This window comes from Dioscorea cayenensis, chromosome 2 (assembly GCF_009730915.1).
Source record: "Dioscorea cayenensis subsp. rotundata cultivar TDr96_F1 chromosome 2, TDr96_F1_v2_PseudoChromosome.rev07_lg8_w22 25.fasta, whole genome shotgun sequence".
Classification (NCBI taxonomy): domain Eukaryota; kingdom Viridiplantae; phylum Streptophyta; class Magnoliopsida; order Dioscoreales; family Dioscoreaceae; genus Dioscorea; species Dioscorea cayenensis.
In genome coordinates this window covers 2,294,743-2,316,871 of record NC_052472.1, presented here as the reverse complement: position 1 = coordinate 2,316,871, position 22,129 = coordinate 2,294,743, and the positions used below count along the sequence as shown (strand labels likewise).

The following is a 22,129-nucleotide window of genomic DNA, read 5'->3' as shown; positions in this document are numbered from 1 at the left end:
TTTCTTCAGCAATTATGAAATGCATACACAAAATTAACCCCCTTGGTTTTGGCTTTTGTAGGCATATACATTTTAAAAACCTATATAAATTAATACAAAGAGTACAAGCAAGCAAATCATATGGTTCAACCCAAGAATCCCTGAATTACTAAATTGATGAAACATTTTCCACATAAATCTCACCATTATTGGAACTTACATTGTTGATATTCCGAAGAAGAGACAATGCATCAGAGAAATCAGCAGGAGGATGGCATGAGAACTGAACTTGCTCGCCGGTATGAGGATGCTTGAATCTGAGCAAGAATGACATGCATAAATTTCATTGGCGAATCCCGGAGAAAAGAAAAGAATGAGATAATGAATATATGTCGTACCCAAGTGATAGCGCGTGTAAGCAAGGCCGATCTAGGTTTGATATCATGTGAGAAAGATAGCCATGGCAGCTTGAAGGAGTCCTCGGTTTGAGTAATGAAAGTGCCATGCTTTTAGTTCCTCCATACACTTCATCTCCTAATAGAGGAATTCCTAGATACTTCGCATGCGCGCGAATCTACTCATAAAATACAACAGGATTAAGAGAACTTCAAAGAACATGATTGATGAGTGTATAGGACTACATACTGCATGAAATTTTTGCGGGTTGTAAGTTTAATTGGGCATGCTTTATTTGTTTTAAATCAACTCCCGACACAAGTCGATGAACATTTTTAATATACATGTGCACTTGCATAAATGCTTAATCTCTCTTTTTCTGTTTGGTTGACTTGCACATGTAATGATATATGTTAATCGGTTTGACATAATCCTGCATTAAGGAGTTGACTAAAGTGACTTCGTCTTGAGTCAGGTTCATGTCAAGTTTTGTTTGATTATGACTGAAGTGACTGTATGTCAATATTTTGTATTCCCGGCTTTTGGTGTAAGGCACATGTACATGAAGCACTTGCATCAAACCAAAAAAAACAGAATGGAATTTAGATGTAAGAGACCTCCACTTAAATGTGCTTAACAGATAACCAAACAGGCCCTTGGACTGAATTTGGCATGCTCTTTCCAAAATCACAGCATTTAAAGTTCTGACTTGATAACAAACTATATGATACTTTAACTATGTCGTAGATTATCATCGAAAGCATATTGATAAAGCAATAATCCAGAATTCATTTTATATTCCTCTCCGTGCATTCATGCTTAGAAATGAAGAAAGTCCTACTTAAAATTTATGAGTTACAAGGACAATATGCAGAAACAAATGGTACCTGATGAGTGCGGCCTGTTTCTAATCTCCACTGGACTAACGCAGAACCACCATTGGCAAGAACCTCAAGTACTTTATACCTGAAAATTTACATAGGTGTTTTGTTTAGTTAGCCAAGAAAAGAGGGAAGGACCAAATAGATCGATTTTACTTGATTACAATAATACTATAACAAGAAAAGAAAAAAATTTAAATGAGGATGACAGCCAGTAGATACATGACAAATTTCTAGTGCGTATATCAATAAATGAAACAAATACTGGACAAAGGCCTTGGGTTAATATTGACCCAAGCATAATATAACTTCATCATGTCAATATTTATAATTTGATTAATCATATGCAAACTATGATGGATTCATGTAACTAACCCCAAATAGTCAGGATTAATGGCTTGTTGTTGATGTAAGTAAACTATGATGATTTCAACCATATTATTATGAATTTTCAGAACAAACTTAATTATTGAGAAAAATTCAGATAATAAAGTAATGATGTGATATAAATTAAATCAGCTCCCCGATCTTGCTCCAATCTATTATGCATTCCTCTGAACAACCTAGTCAGACACAAGCTGAGCTAAATAATCGAGTTTCAGATTTGCAATCTCCGATATATTCAAAGTTCTGACCTTTTCAAATAACCAAATTGAATAACTACAAGGATTGTACAACAGGACCAATTCTGCCATAAAATTAATTGTATTATTTTCAGGCAGAAATCCATTGAGATAGTACTGAGCCAGTCTTTCTATTTTTTAATTTCGGTTGATATTACAGGCAAAATTGTCATGGGTATAGCTGAAATTTGACTTCTAATAAAACAAAGTATCTTTTTTTTGTTAATTTCTCTTGGATAAGAGATTAATTGGTGTAACATTAACAAACCAAATAAATTACAATTGATTTCATTTTGCATCTAATTTAAGCACTTTCTTTTCTACTATGCAATCTCAAGCAGGTAGGATACACAATGCAAAAGAAGAAGGAAAAAGTAATCACCTACTAGCAGCATAGCGCACATGTTTACTGTTAATTGAGCCGGCAACAGCAGCCATTCGAACCCTATTATTAGGGTCACGAGCTATAGGAACCTCAATTCGTCCAGAACTTGGGGAAGGAACTCCAGAAGTAAGACTGATATATACTCGATGAATGGTATGTGACTTAAACTGTTCTGCTAGATGCGCATGGGATTCCTCATCCTGAAATAAATGGTAAATATTTAACGCTAAAATAATCTAATATATAGTTTGTACATCAAAAAGTAAAAAATAATCTAAATCTTCCATAGAGAGGAAATGAACAATCATTCAAAATTCCACAAATTGAGTTCTAAACGCAGTATACATTGGATGATGGGACAGACAACTATAAAACATCAACTGCATGTAACAAATAGTTCTTTCTGCACAAATAATGATGTCTAGTAAAAATCCTTTTTGAGAAGTGTAGCTTTTAACCTACATATTCTATAGATAAGTGTGAATTAACTATCATATTCATAAACTAGCACCAAAAGAAAGCATCCTCATATAAAGCTAGATTTCTAATAAAAGCAATTAAAAATGTGAACTAAAATAGCAAACCTTGGCTACAACAAGCAGACCACTAGTTCCTTTGTCCAATCTGTGCACAATCCCTGGACGAATATGTGCATCATAGTTGCTCGAACTAATGTCTACTGCAGAACTTGGCTCAACATTGAAATCATCAAGCTCATCTTCAGACAACTCAGAGAACTCTTGTACTTCAGAAGAGCTGTTATGTGGTGTGCATGACATTGTTGGTAGCCTACAATGATGAAGAATAGCATTCACAAGTGTTCCATTAGCATTTCCAGGTGCAGGGTGAACTACCTAAAGATCAACAAAGAAAACTGCTTCAAGTGAAGTGCAAATCAGGTGATTTCCGCAAGTAACGGCACGAAAAATTAGATAACACAAGCAAAGGACAAGAAGATAATATTTGATTTTAAAAAAAAATCAGCAATCCAAAACTTAGAATATCTTTCACAAGTTTGAATAGGAAACCGAAAAAAACGCAATTTAGGTGAATGAACTTCTCAATTAGCTAGAAATGGAGACCACCAACTTGTTAGTTCTGAGCAGGATATTCAGCATGTGAGGGAACATTACAAAAACCTGATCGTCTGGGATTAATCAACTTTTTCAATTGTGCATTTGAAAGTGATATTTTGCCAAGTTATGGATGCCATCATCTGTGAGCTTGTGAGATTCTCATTATATTAAATAAGGCAATACACATTCTTAGAAAAATTTGCCTCAATTCAAAATCACTGTCCTCCACATCCCTCCAACTTAACATGACTCCCTATACATCCTCCTTCTCTACCACTATCTCTTCCCCAAAGCCCTCCTCTTACATGTTCCCTTTGTTCTACCTTTCTTCCAAAGTCACCTGCTCCCCATTGGGCCCATTCTACTCTGTACCCCTTGTTTTTCTCTTCGAAACAGTTGGAGGAGGAAAATTTTGAAATTTAAGGGTAAATCATCAAAGTAAATGCATTGCACAAGTTTCATGTGATGGGCTCCCACATCATTCTATAGTTTCTAATCATAGATAGAAAAGTAACATTTGCAAAAACAGGGGTGGAGACATGGACAACCACAAATCACATGTTGGGATTTTCATAATTCTCTTATAAATTGTGTTAGATACTTTTCTTCTATTATTAGGCTCTACTAAAACACATTCACACTTTTGCATTGTTGTGGCAATTTTATATAAGTGCTTTACAGAGTAAAATTTAAGGCATTTCTATTAATATTTAACTTTCTTGACCTACACTGCCACATGTCTGCATCTCTCCATGTCTATTTTTAGCTCACATTCAACCAACTCTTAAGCCAACGTATTATCTAGTCATCATTCTCATCTAAAAATTTACTTAGATCACCAATCAAGTGCATGGAGTTCTCCATTCATCACAAACTCTATGAACATGAGAAATACCACATAATGAGATAATTATTAGTTTAACTGCTAATAAAATGTTTAAAATTAGGTGAAAAACATGTGTGTTCATCTTTTTCATCATCGCCTTGAAATACAAAAATGCTAAAGAAACCAAAATCCCAAATATTATTCATGTAAGTCAGTCATGTTAGCAAAAGTAGTGAATTCTTGGTTACGACTTCTTTAAAGCCTTTAACACTTTTAAGGACCATCTTCAATGAGAATCACATACAGTCTAACGACTCTAACCTACAAGGGGTAGAACACTTCCTTTTGAAGCCTCTAACATTATCAACTACCATCTATGGTGACTGCCAAGCATAATTTATCCTGTGCGTAGAATAGACACATGATGCGATTTATTATTTATGTTTTTTTTCATTTTGTGGGGACGTTTTAATATTGTCACAACAACAAATCCTCTTTCTTCACAATTTCAAGATACAGGTCTTCCAATAAAAGCATTGTCCATCCTTTTTGCCTTTTGATCTTCATGTTCATAAAATTCTAGCCCCATTATAACATGCACACATGTTCATTAGAATCAACAATAATGGGGAATTCAACAAAACACTCACATGAATAATGAGAAAGCTCAAGAGAGAAGCATCTTTATTAAAAAATAGGCAATTCTTTAAAGCTTTGTTTAAAAAAATCCTTACTTTGTGACTCCCACAAACACCTAAGAAAGTCAAGTGGTTGACCACAAACATGAATGGGTCCTCACATGAACAATAGTTCAATCCATTCTAAAGCAAAAACATCCGATCACCAGAAGGGCTTCTCAAGATCACTTTGCAGTTGCACGTCTGCAAGAGACTCATCCTATTCAATGAAAATCAAGTTTGAAATTTGTGATGGACAAAGACCAATCTTAAATTTCAATAAAAAGCCACCAATATTCAAGGTTGATAAGCTCCAATAGGTATACTAGCACCCTAACATTCAAAGACATGATGCACGGAGATCAAGTGTGAACATCTTACATCTTGAAAATGCATACATTATACACAGAAATTTCTTTTCACTGGCCATAGAAATATAGCAGGTAAAATACAATTTCTCAGTTATAATTTCCCTGAGCAAGACTACTAACACTATCAAGCAAAACCTTGATTTCACAACAAAGCAAGCATTTTCAGAGCTATATAAAAGAAAGAAAGAAAAAAAAAACACATTAATACTCACCATGTGTGCAGGTTTATTCACAACAAGAACATGAGAATCTTCATACACTATGTCCAGAGGTATGTCCTCAGGCTCAGCCCTCAAAGGCTGCAGCTCAGAAACCGTGCAACAAACTCTATCTCCATCTCTGACAATGTGCGAAACCTAATGAAATGCTTAGAGAATTTCAAATAAGAAAGATAACAAATTTACACAAACTGAACAACAATAAGAGAGAACCTTCTCGACAGGACGGCCATTGACGGCGACGAGGCCGGAACGAATGCTGGCCTGAATGCGAGCTCGGCTAACGCCATGGAATCGGAAAGAGATCCAGGAATCAAGACGTGACCTCCCTGATCCGGCCTCGACCGTCTCGTCAAGGCGAAGCCCGGCGTGGCCTCCTCTTGGCCGGTGCTCAGATTGGGGCGGCGATTCATGCGAGGATGCAGAGGAGCAGAAGATATTGGAAACCCTAGATCTAGGGTTTCGCCGGAGGAGGTGGAGCGAGGAGGAGGATGAAGACGATATCGCCGGAATGGTGAGCATGATGAGAAGAAGCTTGGATAATTAGCGTTGGGGTTGAGGACTTAAATGAAAAAGTTAATAGAGACTGAGTTATCTTACGAATGAACCCCTAAAGTATTATAAATTTATTATTACTCACAAAATAATCTTTTTTTAAATGTGAAATTTGGCTTTAAATTTAATTTCTCTCCATTAAGTTAACCCAAGGAATTCTAATTTATTATAATGTTTAAAATAACTATTTTAATAATGTGAAATATAATATTCATAAATGATGTATTAAAAACGGTTATAAATTTTATTTGAACAAATAGATTTATAATTGTTTTTTCCTTATTAATTATATATGGATGATATCAAAATTTAATTTTAATAAATTTGTTATTGTTATTATTATTATTATTAAAAAAGGTGAATAAACCATAATTATATTAAAGGATGCAAGAAAAGACAAAGATGAACAACAAAAACCAATAAGACAAAAAAAAAAGACAGATGTAGACTAAGAAAGACACTCCGTTACCAACTGTCGGTTAAAAAAACAACAACATTAACATCTACCAAGGGTGTAAAGAACAGACCCTAAACTAATACAAACACATTTGCTAGTGTAGTTATGGATGAAGAGAAAACAACAGTTATTCAAAAGTTAGCCCAAGTAGGTCATTCTCTGGGAAGTTCAATTCTCTAGGGTCTGAGGTTGCCTAGGATTTCACAAAGTCAAAGCTTCTTTGCAACATTGAGAGTGACTCATCAATATGGGCCCTTCGAGAATTGGTGCCATATTTACCCAAGCAATGAGCATATAATCAATACATAAAATTATAATATGTTTATGCAGAAATGCTTAAGAAAATGAGGTTGATTCGTTCCATCTAGATCACTCAAATAAAGGAAATTTCTAGACCATTTAAACTTAGACACATGTTGCGACTCGAAGAAAACCAAACATCCTTTATAGTTGTCAGAATACTTGGAACATTAAAAATGGTGGTATAATGCATCCAGATTTCTAGCAGTAAAAAGACAATTCAAGAGTAAATGGTCCATTGTTTCAATTGTCACAAGACAATGGACACAAATAGCAGTGAAAATGCTATTGCACCCTCTTTTTACTTGGTTTTCCATTGTTAGTATCTTGTTATTTAGGGCTAACCAATTGAAAATTTTGATCTTGAGGGGAAAGTCTATTTTTCAGCAAGATTTACCAAAAAGGCTTTTAAGGCAATGTTGTTGTCAACAAACCAGAGGGCTAACCACGAAAAACTCGAGTGAAGTACTAATAGAGGGGCTAATCGGGAAAAGTTGAGGGAAGCATGCAAGTTTGATCGAAAAAACTATGTTAGAAGCCCGGTTTAATCTCATATCACCTAATTGAGAGGGAGTTCATTTGCATACAACAGGTGGTCCACAACCCCCAAAAGAGGTTCTTGATAAGGTAGGGTTACCCTCACATATATGCACATGGACTCCCCTTCAATTAGATGATATAGAACTAAACTGGGCTCGCAACATAACAATTAAATTTTACTTAGGTTTTGTGAGGCATATATTCCATATATTCTATTCCCCCCCCCAAACAATTGTACATTTATGCAAAAATATCAGCAGAACTATGTAATTATTGTGAAGTTATACAGGGTGTATAATGCAAAACTTCCCAAAAGAACTGCGAGCCATTGTATGAAAATTTTGAAATTTATCTGGGGGCAATTGCAAATATCCCATTCTAATATCCACTCCAACACGCACCACCTCCTTCGTGTCCTTCACTCCCGCCCTTTCATGGCTTCCGCTCTCGCTCTCTCACCCACTCTTCTCCCTCTCTCTCGCCATCGCCGGAGTATCTTCTCTCCGGCGGCCCAAATTCCTCTCCTTTCTTCGATTCCCAGACCTCATCTTCTTCGAGGAATCGTCTCCCTGCCTCTCGTTCCCTCCGGCCGCGTTCTCTGGCGAGTTAGGGCGGAATCTACAAAGCAGGAGCGAGAACCCATGGTCCCTCCTTTCAATGTCCTCATCACCGGATCAACCAAAGGTACCTCCCAATTAATCATCTATCTACACATTCACCATCATTATCTTCATTGTTTTGCTTAGAATTGGTGGTTTTGCTCATGATGTCCGATGTTGTTGGTTCTGTAATCTCATTGTTTTCTCAATTTTAATGTAGATTTTGGTTGTGGCAATTGACAGGTATGTTATGAGTTATGAACTTATGATTATTGAGTTGTGTTTGTTTATCAGGCAATGCTTTGTCTCATGAACCAATTTTTTGCATTGTTTCATGGTATTCACTCTATTGGGGGTCTTATTGTAACCATTTACTTTAGTTTGTTTTCTTCATTCTTCTTTCTTTCTTCTCTTTCTGTTTGCTCGGAATGGCTCCATTTTCAAATGTCATGATCTTCTAATTTTAATGATAATTATCTTTAGAAAATCAAAATACTAACAATGGAAGTCTTAGTCTCACTGGAATAGCTAGATATTTCATTGTAAAAGCTACCTGCTATTTCAAATCATTCATGTGGGTTGAAAACCGAGTTCACTGCTAGTTCAAATTGTTCATGTGGATTGAAAACTTTGTTCATTTCGGCCAAGCTTTCTAGAGAATTGTTGCATGAGCAAGTCAAGTAGATGGCAGCAGGTTGAACATTTCCATTTTAACACCTTGACAAACACACTAAGAGAAAACCATGGTAAGTTGAGTGTAAGCCAAGGATGTTGGAGATGAGGAAAGCCCTTAGCAAAAATATTGGCAACTTAAGCAGTAGGAGGAATATGTTTAACACAAAGTGGAGAAAGGAAGAAAGCGAAATGTTGATGAAGAGTTGAGAAAGGAAGAAAGCAAAATGTTGATCAAGATGATGAATATTTGAGACTGAGAGTTGGGGGAGAGGGGGGGAGTGTTAAGAAAATGAAGAGTAGAGATGTAGGACAATAGAGGAGATGAAGTCGATGAGTACTGGAGGTTGATTTAGAGATGAGGGCAATTTGGTTGCTTTCGTATGTTAGCTTTTAATGAGAGTAATGTATAATCAATTATGATGGAGTATAGTATTAAATGTAGGTTGTTATAATATTGGATATGTGTGGTAGTTTGGTTCTGAAAGAAGGTAGAATAGTAAATTTACAAAAGTGGATATATAAAAATAGGATAATTAAAGCATATTTTTAACATGTATATACTAGCATCATTTATATAACTTAATTTGAAAAGTTAGTCCAAGTGTTTGACTGGAGATTTGGGATTAAATTAGTTTAATCTAAGTTTAATCCTAGAAAAAGCCTTTACCAAACCTAGGCTAGGGTTTTATGACAGTCCACTACATTAAAAATAAAAATAAAAAAAAAAGGATATATACACTACTTGAAGACCAAAAAGTCTAGTTGTTATTGCAATTCTTTCTTTAGAATTTCATTTATTTGTTTTCTTATTCAATTTTCTTAATCCTTGTCACTGATAACAATGTGTTTTCAAGTCAAATAGCAAGCAATATTGTACTTCATCACACTACTTATGGAGATCTTTATTGAACTAGTTCTGTATATCTATGCCTGAACATCTTTGCCTACACAGAATTTAAGAGCATGCTTACTCCAAAACACTAAACTTATCAACTACTTCAGGATCACTTGACTAAGCTGCCCAATAAGATGCACACAAGTCCCACAATATGGTGACTCAACAACTGAATGCTACAAATATTTCCATTTCCAATTTAATGTAGTCCAAGGACCAGGATTGTGCTAGAACAAATTCCTTCATCTATAGCCATATTTTTGCTTTCTTAGACACAAGGAACATAAATTTTTTAAAAAACCTAGGGCAGCACGAATTTAGTGCTCATAAAACAAAAATTATGGAAGATAGTAAATGTGAACTCCCTGTGTATTTCAGATTAGCATGTAAACCATCCCAACACAAGCAATAAGCTTCAATCAGATTATTTTGATGATTAGCATGACTTGAGAGGAAATACTAGTCATATACATATCATCCATTACCTTACAAGACCTTCATATTGGTAATGAAGACAAATTTGAGGAATGTGTCTCTATTCTTTCTTAAGTACTTGATACAGTTGTGGACTCCTCGAAATAGAATACAGTTCATGTGTCCATTCCTATAGATCTCCCTAACTGCAAATGGCTCATGAGGTAATGCATTTCATTTTTGGATATGTATATAAGATATATATTAGAAAGGGCATCGTGACATGTGTAGGTCCATTTATGACTGTCAACTTTCTCGATCCTTTTCATGTCTATTTTAAACCTAGATATTCAATTGACGACGGGTTTAAAACCACAACCGATATTAATCAAATTATAAACTCTGTTAGAGTTCTAAACATTAGACTTATTTCTCTGGATTCACAGATGATGCGCAAAACATTGTGAAATTTTTAAAGAGATACTAGATAGGTACAAACAAGAGTAGATCAATAAAAATGTATATTTGAAAGGTGGAGGGAAATCACTACTTGCCATAATCCAAAGAATAAAATAACGTACCTAAATCACAGACTTATTTTGAAATACTAAAAGAAATAAATAATTACTTGAGAATGGCTTGAAGACACTCTGTTTTAATCCTAATTCAATTTGAATAAGCATGTCCAAATTGAAGGATGCCTGCAATCAATCTGATCGACATAACATTGAGATTAGCAGTAAAGCATATCTTTAAATTAAATAAAGGCCTAAAATGAGATAAATTATGATTCGTAACAGACCAGAAAAAGAAGCTTGAAAACAGCTTTATCTCAGAAAACTTGTTATGTCTTATCCTATTTGAAATTCAAACCAAGACCAATTCCTGTAAATTTTCAAACCAATATATATATATATATATATATACATACAAATAAAATTATGAAAGATGTTAGTCTTTTAGACAAGAGCAGCTTTGAACCCAAAATATTCCTTGAATTAATTTATACTAAAAGTTTGCAACTTGGATTTTCTATCTCATGGTTTAATGTTCACTTATCCTTAATAATTACATAATGTTTGCTGAAATGAAAACTCAGTATACCAACACATCAAAAGATAATATTTTTAAGATAGTGTAGCTTGTTGCAATATAATAATTTTTTTTAACTTGATACATGTAACTATTATAATGTAATGGTAAATGCTACAATGACACTACTCAGCAACAACACAAGCTAATCAGAGTTCTTTTGACAAAATTTATTAAAATGCTACTAATGCCTCACTTAATCCATAAGGATGAAATAATGTTAAAATAAGCCAACCAGAGTTCTTTTGACTAAATTTATCAAAATACTACCAATGCTTCACTTAATCCATAAGAATGAAAATAATCTTAAAATTGAGAAATCAGAGTAATTTTGAAGAAGAAATAAAACCTAAGACCAAAATAAGGAACAATGTCATTTCATCCCTTGTCCTAAAATAAAGAGCAAAATCTGGAAAAAAAACCCAGATTTAACGAGTGATTACAAAGAAGATTTGAGAAATAACCTGAGTTTTGAACAAGAAGCAAGAAATTAGAGTGTGATCTTTGAGATCTTAGTCTCTGGCAAATGGTTTCTTGCCGCTGTTCATCTTGCACAGCAGGGATGATGCTGATGGGCTGGAGGGTGGCTACGGGCGTTGGTCAGCAGTCTTCTAGTGTCAGTGGCCTTTGGTAGTGGGTCATGCATCAGTTTTGGGGAGAGAAGGTCAGGAGGAGCTAAGGGACAAATTCCTTCACTATACCAGAGGGTTGGGAAGGGGAGTAAGTTACCATTTTATACTAAGCTCACTACACCTAGGTCTGGATTAGGGGTAGTATAATTTATAGCTGAAATGCGGGAAATGTCGCTCTCCACCGCGAAATGAACATGACCCCAGCAAAAGATCAGTGTATCATGAATGGTTTCCTATTTTGCATTCATCTATACTATTTTGGCAAGCATTTTTCTTCTGTTGTTATTTCATTGTGTTTATCTAATGTCTGCAGGTATTGGGCTTGCATTTGCTAAAGAGTTTTTAAAAGCAGGTGACAATGTTGTTGTATGCTCAAGATCAGGTATGGATATGTAGTTGAGTGCTCTGTTATACTTTTGCCATATGAGTTAGTTATCTTTCAAAACAATGGAAATCTTGTGCTTGATAATTTATAGCATATTAAGTGTAAGATTACATATTATTAAAAAAGCACAATATTCTTTGTGCACTTGGGATTTTGAATGAAATCAAATGGCTATTTATCTTTTGCTTAGTCCTATTGAAAATGACACATTGCTTATTGTTCGTCATTCTTACTATACCTTTACGTGTTTACATTATGAAGCCGAACGTGTAGAATTAACAATTAAACAACTCACAGAAGAATTCGGGGAGAAGCATGTGTGGGTATTTACTGATTAGCTGATTTATTTTGCTTTTTGTTTCTTTTGGCTCCTGTAATAGCATGCTGTCTGTTTTTCATAAATAATTGCCAATTATGGTTTTGTTAGGGAACTGTCTGTGATGTTAGAAAAGGAGAGGATGTCAAGGCTCTCATTACCTTTGCACGGGATAAGCTGAATTACATTGATATATGGGTATTGTTGTTCTTTCATTTACCTCTCGTTTGATTTTTGTTGTTCTCTTTTTAGTGATATTTTTTCCCCTTACTTTCTATATGATTTCTCAAGATTTTATCATGATTTTCAAATTGATTTTGGTTGTTTACTAAATTAATAGTATTATTTTTGTCAACTATCTACAATTCATAACACTCATTGTTAAAGATTTAGAGCTGCTTGGTTGGATTAAGATCTGGGATTAAATGTGTGATTTTTATATACACTGTAACATTCCAACTTTTTATATCAATAGTAGATTATAACATGTATTCATCTCTAGAAAGTTCTCATTATGCATGATGTACGAACTTGGATTTCACTTTTTTTAATTATATTTTAATATGATAAAATCGTAGTGAAAGCAGTGTTACTGACGAGAGATGGGATGTCGAACATCCATCGGAGAGTATCCGACAATTGAAATTTAATGAAAGCTAGGTATGTGGACATTGCTCTTAGGATATATAAACGTATGTTTGTGTCCGTATATATATATATATATAGATATGTGAATCATATTGGTTTTTAAAAGGATGGAGAATATTTTAGTTAAACTAGTTCTTTTTAAGCCATTCAATATAGTATATTATCATATCATTCAACCATTCATCTCCCATCTTATTGTGCAAATCGGTTTTAATGATATTCATGGCCGAGAAGGATCTTTCAACTGATGCTATTGCTATAGCTAAGATCAAAGGCAATTCAATAAGGTGATAGACTAGTTGAAATACCAAATGTTTTCTACTTTTAACTAGTTTCACAACAAGACTTGCAAGATCATCACATTCAACAAAATCAGAACTTCTTCTAACATTATGAAACGCATGTGTGAAGTTGCTTTTTTAGGACTTGAAGATCTTGTATAAAAAAATCATCATAATAAATTTCAATAAGACAAAGTAGCCTACTGTAGTAGGGCTTTGCAGCGTCCCGCCTTGGCACAGGCGTGATCGGGCCGCTTGGCCGAGAAGATGGCCAAGGGAAGATCATTCTCCAAAAACTATGGCATGGACAAAATGGTCGGACACCACATTGGGTCATGAGCGGGAATGACTTCCTGCACAACCAACCTTGGGGCGTGATCAAGGTGTATAGACAGGGCCGAGAGCAATGACCGAGTAGGTGTGGTAGTACCGGGCAACATTAGGCCAAGAGAGCCTAATATATTCTAAGGCATGAATCGAGAATATATATAACCATGACCAGGGGATGGTCATGGCTCATTTACCGAGAGTCAAGGCGTGGTGAGATAGGCTGACGTTCGGTAAGGTGAGATGACACAAGGCGGGATTGGCTGATGCAAAGGCACGCTAGATAAGGCCGCTGGGCATGGCGGGCTGACACAAGGCGTGACCCAGAATGGCATATGTCAGGGCTGAGCTTACCGGGCATGGTGCGGGCTAGCGACGAGACACGGCATGGACTGGCTGTCGCACGGCGTGGAGGCTGGTATGGCCAGTATGGCTTGAGTTAAGGCTGATGTGACCAGGTATGGTCATTAATGGCCGGCCACTCCAAGAGAAAGGCTATCTCTTGGAGCCTTTGCTTATAAATGGGGGCAAATGGGATGCCTTGGATGTCAAGTTGGGTTGGAAACCTCAAGTGTGTTTGTAAACCTTTCTTCACTTCAAGAGAGTTAGTTTTTCTCTCTTTATCTTGGTATCTTTGCTCTTTGTTTCTTACTTGGCCAGATTCTTGGCCTTCATCGAGTGAGGCTAACTTGTAGGAGGACAAGTGCCGTGCGGTGTCGATCAGGGTGGATCAACCTCGTGACACCTACCATGATGGAATCTGGAAAATGAGTTTCTTGGATCAAGACATGATATGCAAGCTAGTAATTCTGTAGTTGTCTCATTGAATCGACTATTTATCTCAGTGGCAGTTAAACCAATAATTGCAATAAAGATCTCTGCATGATAATGATGATAACAAGTAATCCACTGGCCCTCACGCCTAGAACAACCCTCAACTAGTATTTTGTTTTCCATGCTAGGTACTGGAATATACATTCTATCACAAAAGCTTAGAACCTTTTTTAATAACTCATCTCATCTGTTTCCCTTAAATCTTGAATACGATCTTGTACGATATCAATTAACGCATTGGCATTGACAATGTTTTGATTTTTTTGTTGTAAAGCATTTGACAATTTATTTGTGATCCCCAACACTTTCATCATCAAATGCAAGACAAATACAAAGTCAAAACTCTTTATTTTACTAATAAAACTTGATGCCATACCTTTTTGATTTGCAACTAATCCATCTTGGCACACATTTTGTAATACCTCCAAAATTGATTCCCTACATAGTCAATAGACGAAATCAAAGTTGTAAAATGCGAACCCCAATGAGTACCTCATGCTTTTTCAAGATTTGTCTCTTGATGCTTGCCTTTTCCTTAAAAAATCTCAACATTCTCTAATCTTTTGATAATTTTTTGATGATGTTTTTGAAACATGCATCTTTTTTTTTACATGAAGCACCTACAATATTCACAATCATATTTGTATAACAAAAAAATTAGAAACAATTGGAATATTCTTGCCAACTGAAACAACTACTAATTGTAGTTGGCGGGCGAAGCAGTGGATATAAAATGCAAAAGGATTTTCTTTTAAAATCAATGTTTTCAGACCAACAAATTCTCCTCTCATATTTGAGGCTCGATCATACCTTTTTCCTCTCAATTTTAGAAATTGATAAACTGTGATGAGCAAATAATTCATCTAAAGTTATTTTTAGATAAAATGCTGAAATGTCAGTTACATGTTGAGTCACAAGAAATTTTTCAAGCCTTGCTTGTTCACAAACCTCAAAATCATTGGCATTTGCTCTTTTATTGACTTATCTCTGAGACTCAACAACAATTTAGTGAGAAATTACTTTTGCCAATTTTCATTAATAATTGCTAATGTTGTCTCTGCAAAGCATGCATTCACCAATTGTTTTTGAATCAATGGAGAAGTTAATTGATAATTCACATAAGCATTTTCATTAATAACACTCCCAACCCTCTTAATCCTTTTTGCATACCAATTGAGTATCTCAAAAAGAATTCCCCATATTTTTAGAACTAGAAGACTTGTCATGACCACGAAATGCTAGACCTTCCAAAGGAATTTGTACATCTAAAACAACTATTATTTGAGAGCAATAATTGATCTCGATTTGACACCCATGAGAAAATATCACATGTAACACGCTTTGCCTCTGATTTTTAAAATCCTCACAATGTCGTCTAGTATAATTGTGTGCACCGTTAGGGGTGTAATCGATCGAGTTCGAGCCGAGCAACAAGCTACTCGAGCTCGAGCTCGATTGAAAACTCGCTGCTTGATACTCAACTCGAACTCAATCAAGTTTTATTATTGTAGCTCGAACTCGACTCGATACATAAATCGAGTTATTCGAGCTCGCTCGATTAAACTTGATTAAATTCGATAAAGACTAATAAACTCTATTTGATCATAGATAATTTTTATACTCGAGCTCGAGTTCAAGCTTAAACTCAATTATATATATAACACAAACTAATATATAATATATATACACACAAATACAACTACTCGAGTATTAAGATGCTCGAACTCGGCTCGCTTGACTATTCGAGCTACTCGAGCTCGAGCTCGACTCGACCCTAAGCAAGTCGAGTTCGAGCTTTTTCCCGAATCAATAGTTTATCATTTACATCCTTATGCACCGTTTACTACACCTATGTGTTGATTAAAGGCCTCAAGTGCTTTCCTCCAATTACAAAACCGTTTTTCTTGTAAAAAGCCCACTTGCTCCCTTTTCACTTCTATCGTGCCTGAAAAGATAACAATAAAAACAATAGGCTTCTTCTTTTGCCACACTATATTCCAACCAGGCAAACTTTTGAAACCATGTTTTGTGAAAGTGTCGCATTTCTTTTTCTTGTTGTTTTCTAATTCCCACATCATACTTTTCACTTGGTTTGTGAATTCCAAGATCAACAATGATATGCCTAGGATTGAACTCAACACGAGTTCTCTTTTGTACTCCCGTGATAGCTTTAGAAGAAACATTTGTTCCCGATTCACAACTTTTCAGTTTAGGTTTAAGAGACCTTTCCATTTATAAATAATTAACAATTAATTCAACAAGCAATTGAAACCCAAATTAACAAACTATTGTAATTAAAAAAACAACTTAACTCAAATTCACAACCTAATTTTTTATTCAATGCAACAATTCTCTAATAAAATCATAAATTCCATATATATATATATATATATATGTATGTATGTATGCATGTATATTTACTAATACAAAAATTAATATCGATATACTTACCTGTAAAACGCTTAAAATCACATATGTTTATCCCAACATATAGTCGAAAATGATTTATCTGCTTTTGTATTCATTTCATGATAATATGCCTATTGAGTTGTATAATTTATACCATTTGTCTGCATCACTGACTTTAGAATTCATAATCTGTTTGGTATAACCTATTATTATGATAACTGCAGATCAACAATGCTGGATCTAATGCATACAGCTACAAACCATTGGCTGAAACTGCTGACGATGATCTTATGTAAGCTCTCTGAAAGCATATTAGTGCAATTATTTCTTTGTTGCTATCTAATGTGCTAAATGATCAATTATTTGGATTTTTATTCCCTTGATTTTAAGGGAAGTTGTTACGACAAATACTATTGGAGTAATGATTTGTTGCCGCGAGGTAAAAGCTCTTAACTAATATTGTTTTTAATGAGTTGACTTTTGACATTTATTTTATTTTCTTCTAATAAATTAATGCTTACTATAGGCGATCAATATGATGTTGAATCAACCTCGAGGTGGACATATATTTAACATTGATGGTGCTGGTTCAGATGGAAGGCCAACCCCACGGTATGTAGCTTTCCAACTCTTATTTTATTTTTTTTATTATGGATTAGATGATAGTTTGATCCTCGATCTTTTCTTCACTATTGCATTTTTTGTGAACTAAGCAAGTGAGAGACAGTTCCTTACGGAGATAAGATAATTAATTATGTATTATGGAGTGAATTATAAAATCTAGAGACTTGTAAGATTTATACTTGTCAAATTCAAAGTATATTGATGTAGCATGCAATATTGAAGGATTTAACAGGCTTTTTTTTTCTTGTTTTGTCTACAGTTTTGCAGCATATGGGGCAACCAAACAAAGCGTTGTGCACCTAACGAAGTCCTTACAGGTTTATATAATTACCAACTTCTAATGTGTAGTGGTGGGTTTTTGTGACATTTTTGCAATGTCAAAATGACTTCATTTTTAAAACTGAAAACTCATTTCAATAGTCTTTTCTCTTGTTTGACTTAATTTTTTGCCATTAAATAAGACTCGGCTGTTGATACATTGTCATGGTAGTTTTTGCTCGATCTTTTCTTCTTGGCTTGGTTTCTAAGAAATTTTCTTATCCAAGTTGGTTGTCCATCCTCAAAGCACTTAAGTTTGTCTTTCATTTTTTGCTTTTTGTTTGTTGGTATTCTAGGCGGAACTACAAATGCAAGACGTAAAAAATGTTATGGTGCATAACCTATCGGTATGCAGTCTTTTTTTGGCTAGACTGGTTATTCATTACATTAAATTTGGCATATCTAGCATGTGAGCATTATGGTCATTTGATGTATAATTTTCCATCATGCAGCCTGGTATGGTCACAACTGATCTTCTTATGTCAGGTGCCAACACAAAACAAGTATGTTTTCAATGGGATAAAAAAGCGCTTATTTCACGTAATGTGACAAGAAACAATTGTTTGTTTACTTTTTCACATATCTATTGAATCCAGGCCAAATTTTTCATCAATATTTTAGCCGAGCCGCCTGATGTGGTAAGGATTTTTTAACTCTCTTCCATACTTCTATTTCATGGTTATTTTTTCACATATTATTAAAAAAAACACTCGTGGATTGTATACACTCAATGGATAATGCTCTTTTGAACCAACTGAGCATTTAGCAATAGTCTTTTAGCACGAGTTGGTTCACGCTGCCTTTCCACAAAAGAAGCATCTGACTGGTTGGTTCACACTGAGTGACAGACTGCGAGCCCTAGACCCAGATGGCTTGGGGGGAGTCCTATCATAAGGTTGAAACCTGCTTCTGAATCCTTCTTTACTAGAGTCACCCCTGATTGACTAACTGCATTGTGGAACTGGGCCCAACCTCCAATCGACTGATTGCATTGTGGAACTGCTTTGTCATGGTTCAATGTTTCACCTTGGATCCTATATCTCCTGCCACACCATATCCATTGTTTTGGTATGGGCTACCATTTCTGTGTAGTTTGTTATCTTAAGTGTTGAAAGTCCCCTCGTAAGCATTACTCGCATCGGTATCCACCTAGGTCGGTGCATATCGGGACAATCGGTCAAATTCAGCCTCATACTTCTGAATTCTCATATTGTCCTGTGTCAGGTGCAGGAACTGCCTTTCTAACTGAGCCATTCTGCTTGAGGTTAGATACTTAGTATAGAAGGCACCTTTGAAATGCATCAAGTCTCAAAAGGCCTGTCTCCTCTCATATGTTTATCAGTTCGGAACCAATCTTCTACACTGCCTTACAGCATAAAGGCGGTTATCCTGATTCGCTCCTTGTCTGTGTATCGTAGTACTGCAAAAGTCTTCTCCATCTCTCTAATCCAATAGCCATCAATGTTTGAGTCTATCATTCCTCCAAAATTGGTGCTTAGAATTCCAACTTTTTGCATACGAAGAACATTCTTTTGCTATTAAGGGGATTTCTGGTTTACAACACAAAAAGATCTTGTCATCTGTTGGTTCAGACAAAAGGATTGATTGATTTGTCAGCTGGAAGTAATGAGTTTAAGCATCAAATTAAATACCAATGCATGAGTGTGTTGTCTGGTGTTTGTGACTTCAGCTTCTACATGGTACCAAAGTGGGTTTGCCTACCACTAACATTCAACCATCCATTGTGATTCTATCTTCCGACTTCCATGTGTAACTACTATCATATCAATTATTCATGACAATTATCTCATGTTTTCCTTTTTCAGTATCTAATTTGAAGCGTTCTTCTACGTTGTTACTTTCGCTACCACTACTAAAAGTTCTTATATACTCTTCTGCTACTGCATACCGGTGACAAATTATGTGATCTTCTGCTGTGCATATTGGGTATTAAAATGCATACATGCTCTAACCCAAGGGTGTGTGTTGGATGTACTTAGTCTAGCTGATCTTATCCTATTTCTAGTTTGATTTCATATTAATTTGATATTTATAACTATCTTATTTGTTAGTTTAATATTTTGGTAATGCTTATGTTATCTAGGCTTTATGCCTAATTTCTATATATGTCTTGCAAGTCTCTAGGAGTTCATATTGTGATGAAATGAGAGTTCTCTCTCACCATCTAGGTTCACAATTTTTTGTAATTTTGGGAGAATAAGAGTCCTGTTCTTAGTAGAAAATTTCATTTGCTTATATAAGGCTATCTCAAATGGGCCTCTATCTAATAGATAACTTAGGATGGGCCCTTTGATTGATAAGAGAAGTAGACTAATGAGTGGTGGACATATCAAGCATTAAGACGGTTTGGTTTGTTCCTAGGTTTTCGGAAAGACTGACAATTTAAACCTAGAATAAGGTTGCTTGTGTCTACAGAGATGGTTATTGGCAATGTCAGGAGTCTACTTCAAATTCTGTATATTCTATTTGTATACAGGATGAATTCAACAGTCAATAAATTTAAGTCTTGATCGTATTATAAATTTCTTAGTGTGATGATGGAACTGTCTTTAACAATATCCCTAGTGGTAGGTTGTATCCTGTCAACTGGGTTCTCCTTTTTTAACAAAGTTTATCACAATGAAGAAAGTATAAAGAAGCCAAAAAGAAGACAAGGCTGAATTTTTCCCAATAAATAATTAATAACTATTAAATGTCAGCTTTTTCCCTTATTATCGCCTTCCTCCTCTATTTGTAGGCTAACTCGAATTTAGATAAACCAACTTATCTAGTTATATATGAAATATTTTTATTTATGCTTTGAACTGGATCTAAGCTTCTTTCAGTAGGTTTACCGCATTGCATCGTGATCTTCCTTGTTACTTAATAAGCACCAAGGAGTAAGTGTAGAGTTTAATAAAACTTGAAAAATACTGTTATTATGGTTCAAGCCTTGTTTTTCTAGCCTTTGCTGGGATTTACAAGTGGGAGGGCTATTGATGAAGAAAGCAACCTTTCTTTATTTTGCCATTTACTTTAGTTAGATATCCTATATAGGCCATTTGACATTTAAAGATGTGTAAATGGCATGGCTAGTAAGAAATATTCATTGTTCAGTCTCAAGAAAAATTTAGAGACCTGACTGCTTGTCCTAATTAACCATTTTCTAATAAAGATCTGATGTAATCTCTAAAAGGCAGTTCAGTTTGCTGGATAATGTTGGGTTTTGATGGATACAGTGAAAAATCTATATGAAAACTCATTACAAGTCCTAGTAGAAGCTCAAGAGTTAGGTGAAGTTTAAATATGGCAGGAAATATTATTGGGTGAATACTCTTAAGTATATGAGGATATCATGCTTAGTGTTGTAGACTCATAATAGGAGTTTTGCATGTCCTTTTGTAGTCTGATCATAGTTGATTTGCAGAATTGCATGCAGGTCCTTGACCATAAAAAATGAGTATTCTTATGTTGTTAGGGGCATCTTTTGAGCGGTATTGTGACTATTGAAGTTTTTTATTTAACTATTGTGATAGAGTATAATTTTTTTCTTTGTTGTATAAAGTCTCTCTAAAGTGTATGCCTAGGCCCTGATCAAATATAAATCTTTGGCTGACGTTGGCAAAAGTTTCGTACAGATTTCTACTGGATTTTTGTAGAGATACAGAAGCACAGAAGCACATGCATTGATTTATACTTTACAGTTATGTTGATTTGCTAGTGTTTTATGCATTATGTTAATATATGCACTGAAAGCCTGTGGTTGGTGTCTTTATTCCTTTTTACTTGTTAGTGATATTACCTCAGACAGCTTTAAATTACTCAATTGTATTAATATTAAAAGTCTTCTATCATTCTTTTGTAATCTACAACAGGTTGCTGAATACCTCGTCCCAAGCATTCGATCTGTTCCAAGCAGGCAATCTATGAGGCCAACCTACATTCGGTTTCTTACCGGCTTGAAAGCCTATTCACAAATATTCTCAGTAAACAAATTTTCTCTCCTTGCGCTGAAACTCATACCCGATGAACATATCATTGAATTGAGCTTTGTTTTCTTTTTTGAAATTTCATTGTGTGTGTGTGTGTGTGTGTGTGTGTGTGTGTGGTATGCAATACTGAATTTAATTGTTGATCTTGTCTTTCTGCATCCAGAGGCTTGCTTTTGGAGCTCGGAGAAACCGGTATGTCATTGAAGATTAATGGACGTAAGTTCTTCTGTTCATTCTGCATTCCCCACACAAATATTTTTTTCAAAGTAATATTTCTCCACACTATGTTTGTTATATTCAGATTTGAATTGGATTGATTCATTTCTCTCTTGCAAACATTATATTTTCTTGTATTTGTACAGTAGACTTCTCATTATTTTTAGATAAACTTGATTTTTCCTGAA

General features: G+C 35.1%; 2 protein-coding genes across 4 annotated transcripts; one reads left to right on the top strand and one right to left on the bottom strand.

Annotated features, from left to right (window-relative positions):
• Positions 1-84: 84 nt before the first annotated feature.
• Positions 85-5,974, bottom strand: LOC120270784 (RNA pseudouridine synthase 2, chloroplastic). 2 transcript variants are annotated; one of them, XM_039277851.1, is made up of 7 exons: positions 5,646-5,974; positions 5,427-5,570; positions 2,849-3,118; positions 2,262-2,464; positions 1,263-1,341; positions 378-553; positions 85-296 (listed from the first exon to the last, which is right to left on the bottom strand). In XM_039277851.1, the coding sequence occupies exons 1-7, from the start codon at positions 5,952-5,954 to the stop codon at positions 149-151; spliced, it is 1,329 nt and encodes a 442-aa protein (XP_039133785.1). In that variant the 5' UTR covers positions 5,955-5,974; the 3' UTR covers positions 85-148. The 2 variants fall into 2 exon arrangements, with proteins under 2 accessions (XP_039133785.1, XP_039133791.1); XM_039277857.1 differs by having other exon boundaries at positions 5,427-5,553.
• Positions 5,975-7,680: 1,706 nt separating this feature from the next.
• On the top strand, positions 7,681-22,129 carry LOC120269993 (chlorophyll(ide) b reductase NOL, chloroplastic). Of its 2 annotated transcripts, XM_039277000.1 has the most exons (13): positions 7,681-7,968; positions 11,905-11,973; positions 12,238-12,299; positions 12,404-12,490; positions 17,016-17,083; positions 17,182-17,230; positions 17,318-17,403; positions 17,675-17,732; positions 18,030-18,080; positions 18,186-18,236; positions 18,330-18,371; positions 21,609-21,719; positions 21,889-22,129. In XM_039277000.1, exons 1-13 carry the CDS (start codon positions 7,719-7,721, stop codon positions 21,934-21,936), a joined length of 1,032 nt encoding a protein of 343 aa, XP_039132934.1. In that variant the 5' UTR covers positions 7,681-7,718; the 3' UTR covers positions 21,937-22,129. The 2 variants fall into 2 exon arrangements, with proteins under 2 accessions (XP_039132934.1, XP_039132942.1); XM_039277008.1 differs by lacking the exons at positions 18,030-18,080; positions 18,186-18,236; positions 18,330-18,371.

What these genes read in the sequence shown, in the direction of transcription:
- LOC120270784 (XM_039277851.1), bottom strand. Translation starts at nt 5,954, where the DNA reads ATGCTCACCATTCCGGCGATATCGTCTTCATCCTCCTCCTCGCTCCAC. An exon ending in TGAATAAACCTGCACACATG is followed by an intron (nt 3,119 to 5,426) that starts GTGAGTATTAAT and finishes GTTGATCTTTAG; the next exon opens with GTAGTTCACCCTGCACCTGG. An exon ending in GTGCGCTATGCTGCTAGTAG is followed by an intron (nt 1,342 to 2,261) that starts GTGATTACTTTT and finishes GTAAATTTTCAG; the next exon opens with GTATAAAGTACTTGAGGTTC.
- LOC120269993 (XM_039277000.1), top strand. Translation starts at nt 7,719, where the DNA reads ATGGCTTCCGCTCTCGCTCTCTCACCCACTCTTCTCCCTCTCTCTCGC. An exon ending in CATCACCGGATCAACCAAAG is followed by an intron (nt 7,969 to 11,904) that starts GTACCTCCCAAT and finishes TAATGTCTGCAG; the next exon opens with GTATTGGGCTTGCATTTGCT. An exon ending in TAATGATTTGTTGCCGCGAG is followed by an intron (nt 17,231 to 17,317) that starts GTAAAAGCTCTT and finishes TGCTTACTATAG; the next exon opens with GCGATCAATATGATGTTGAA.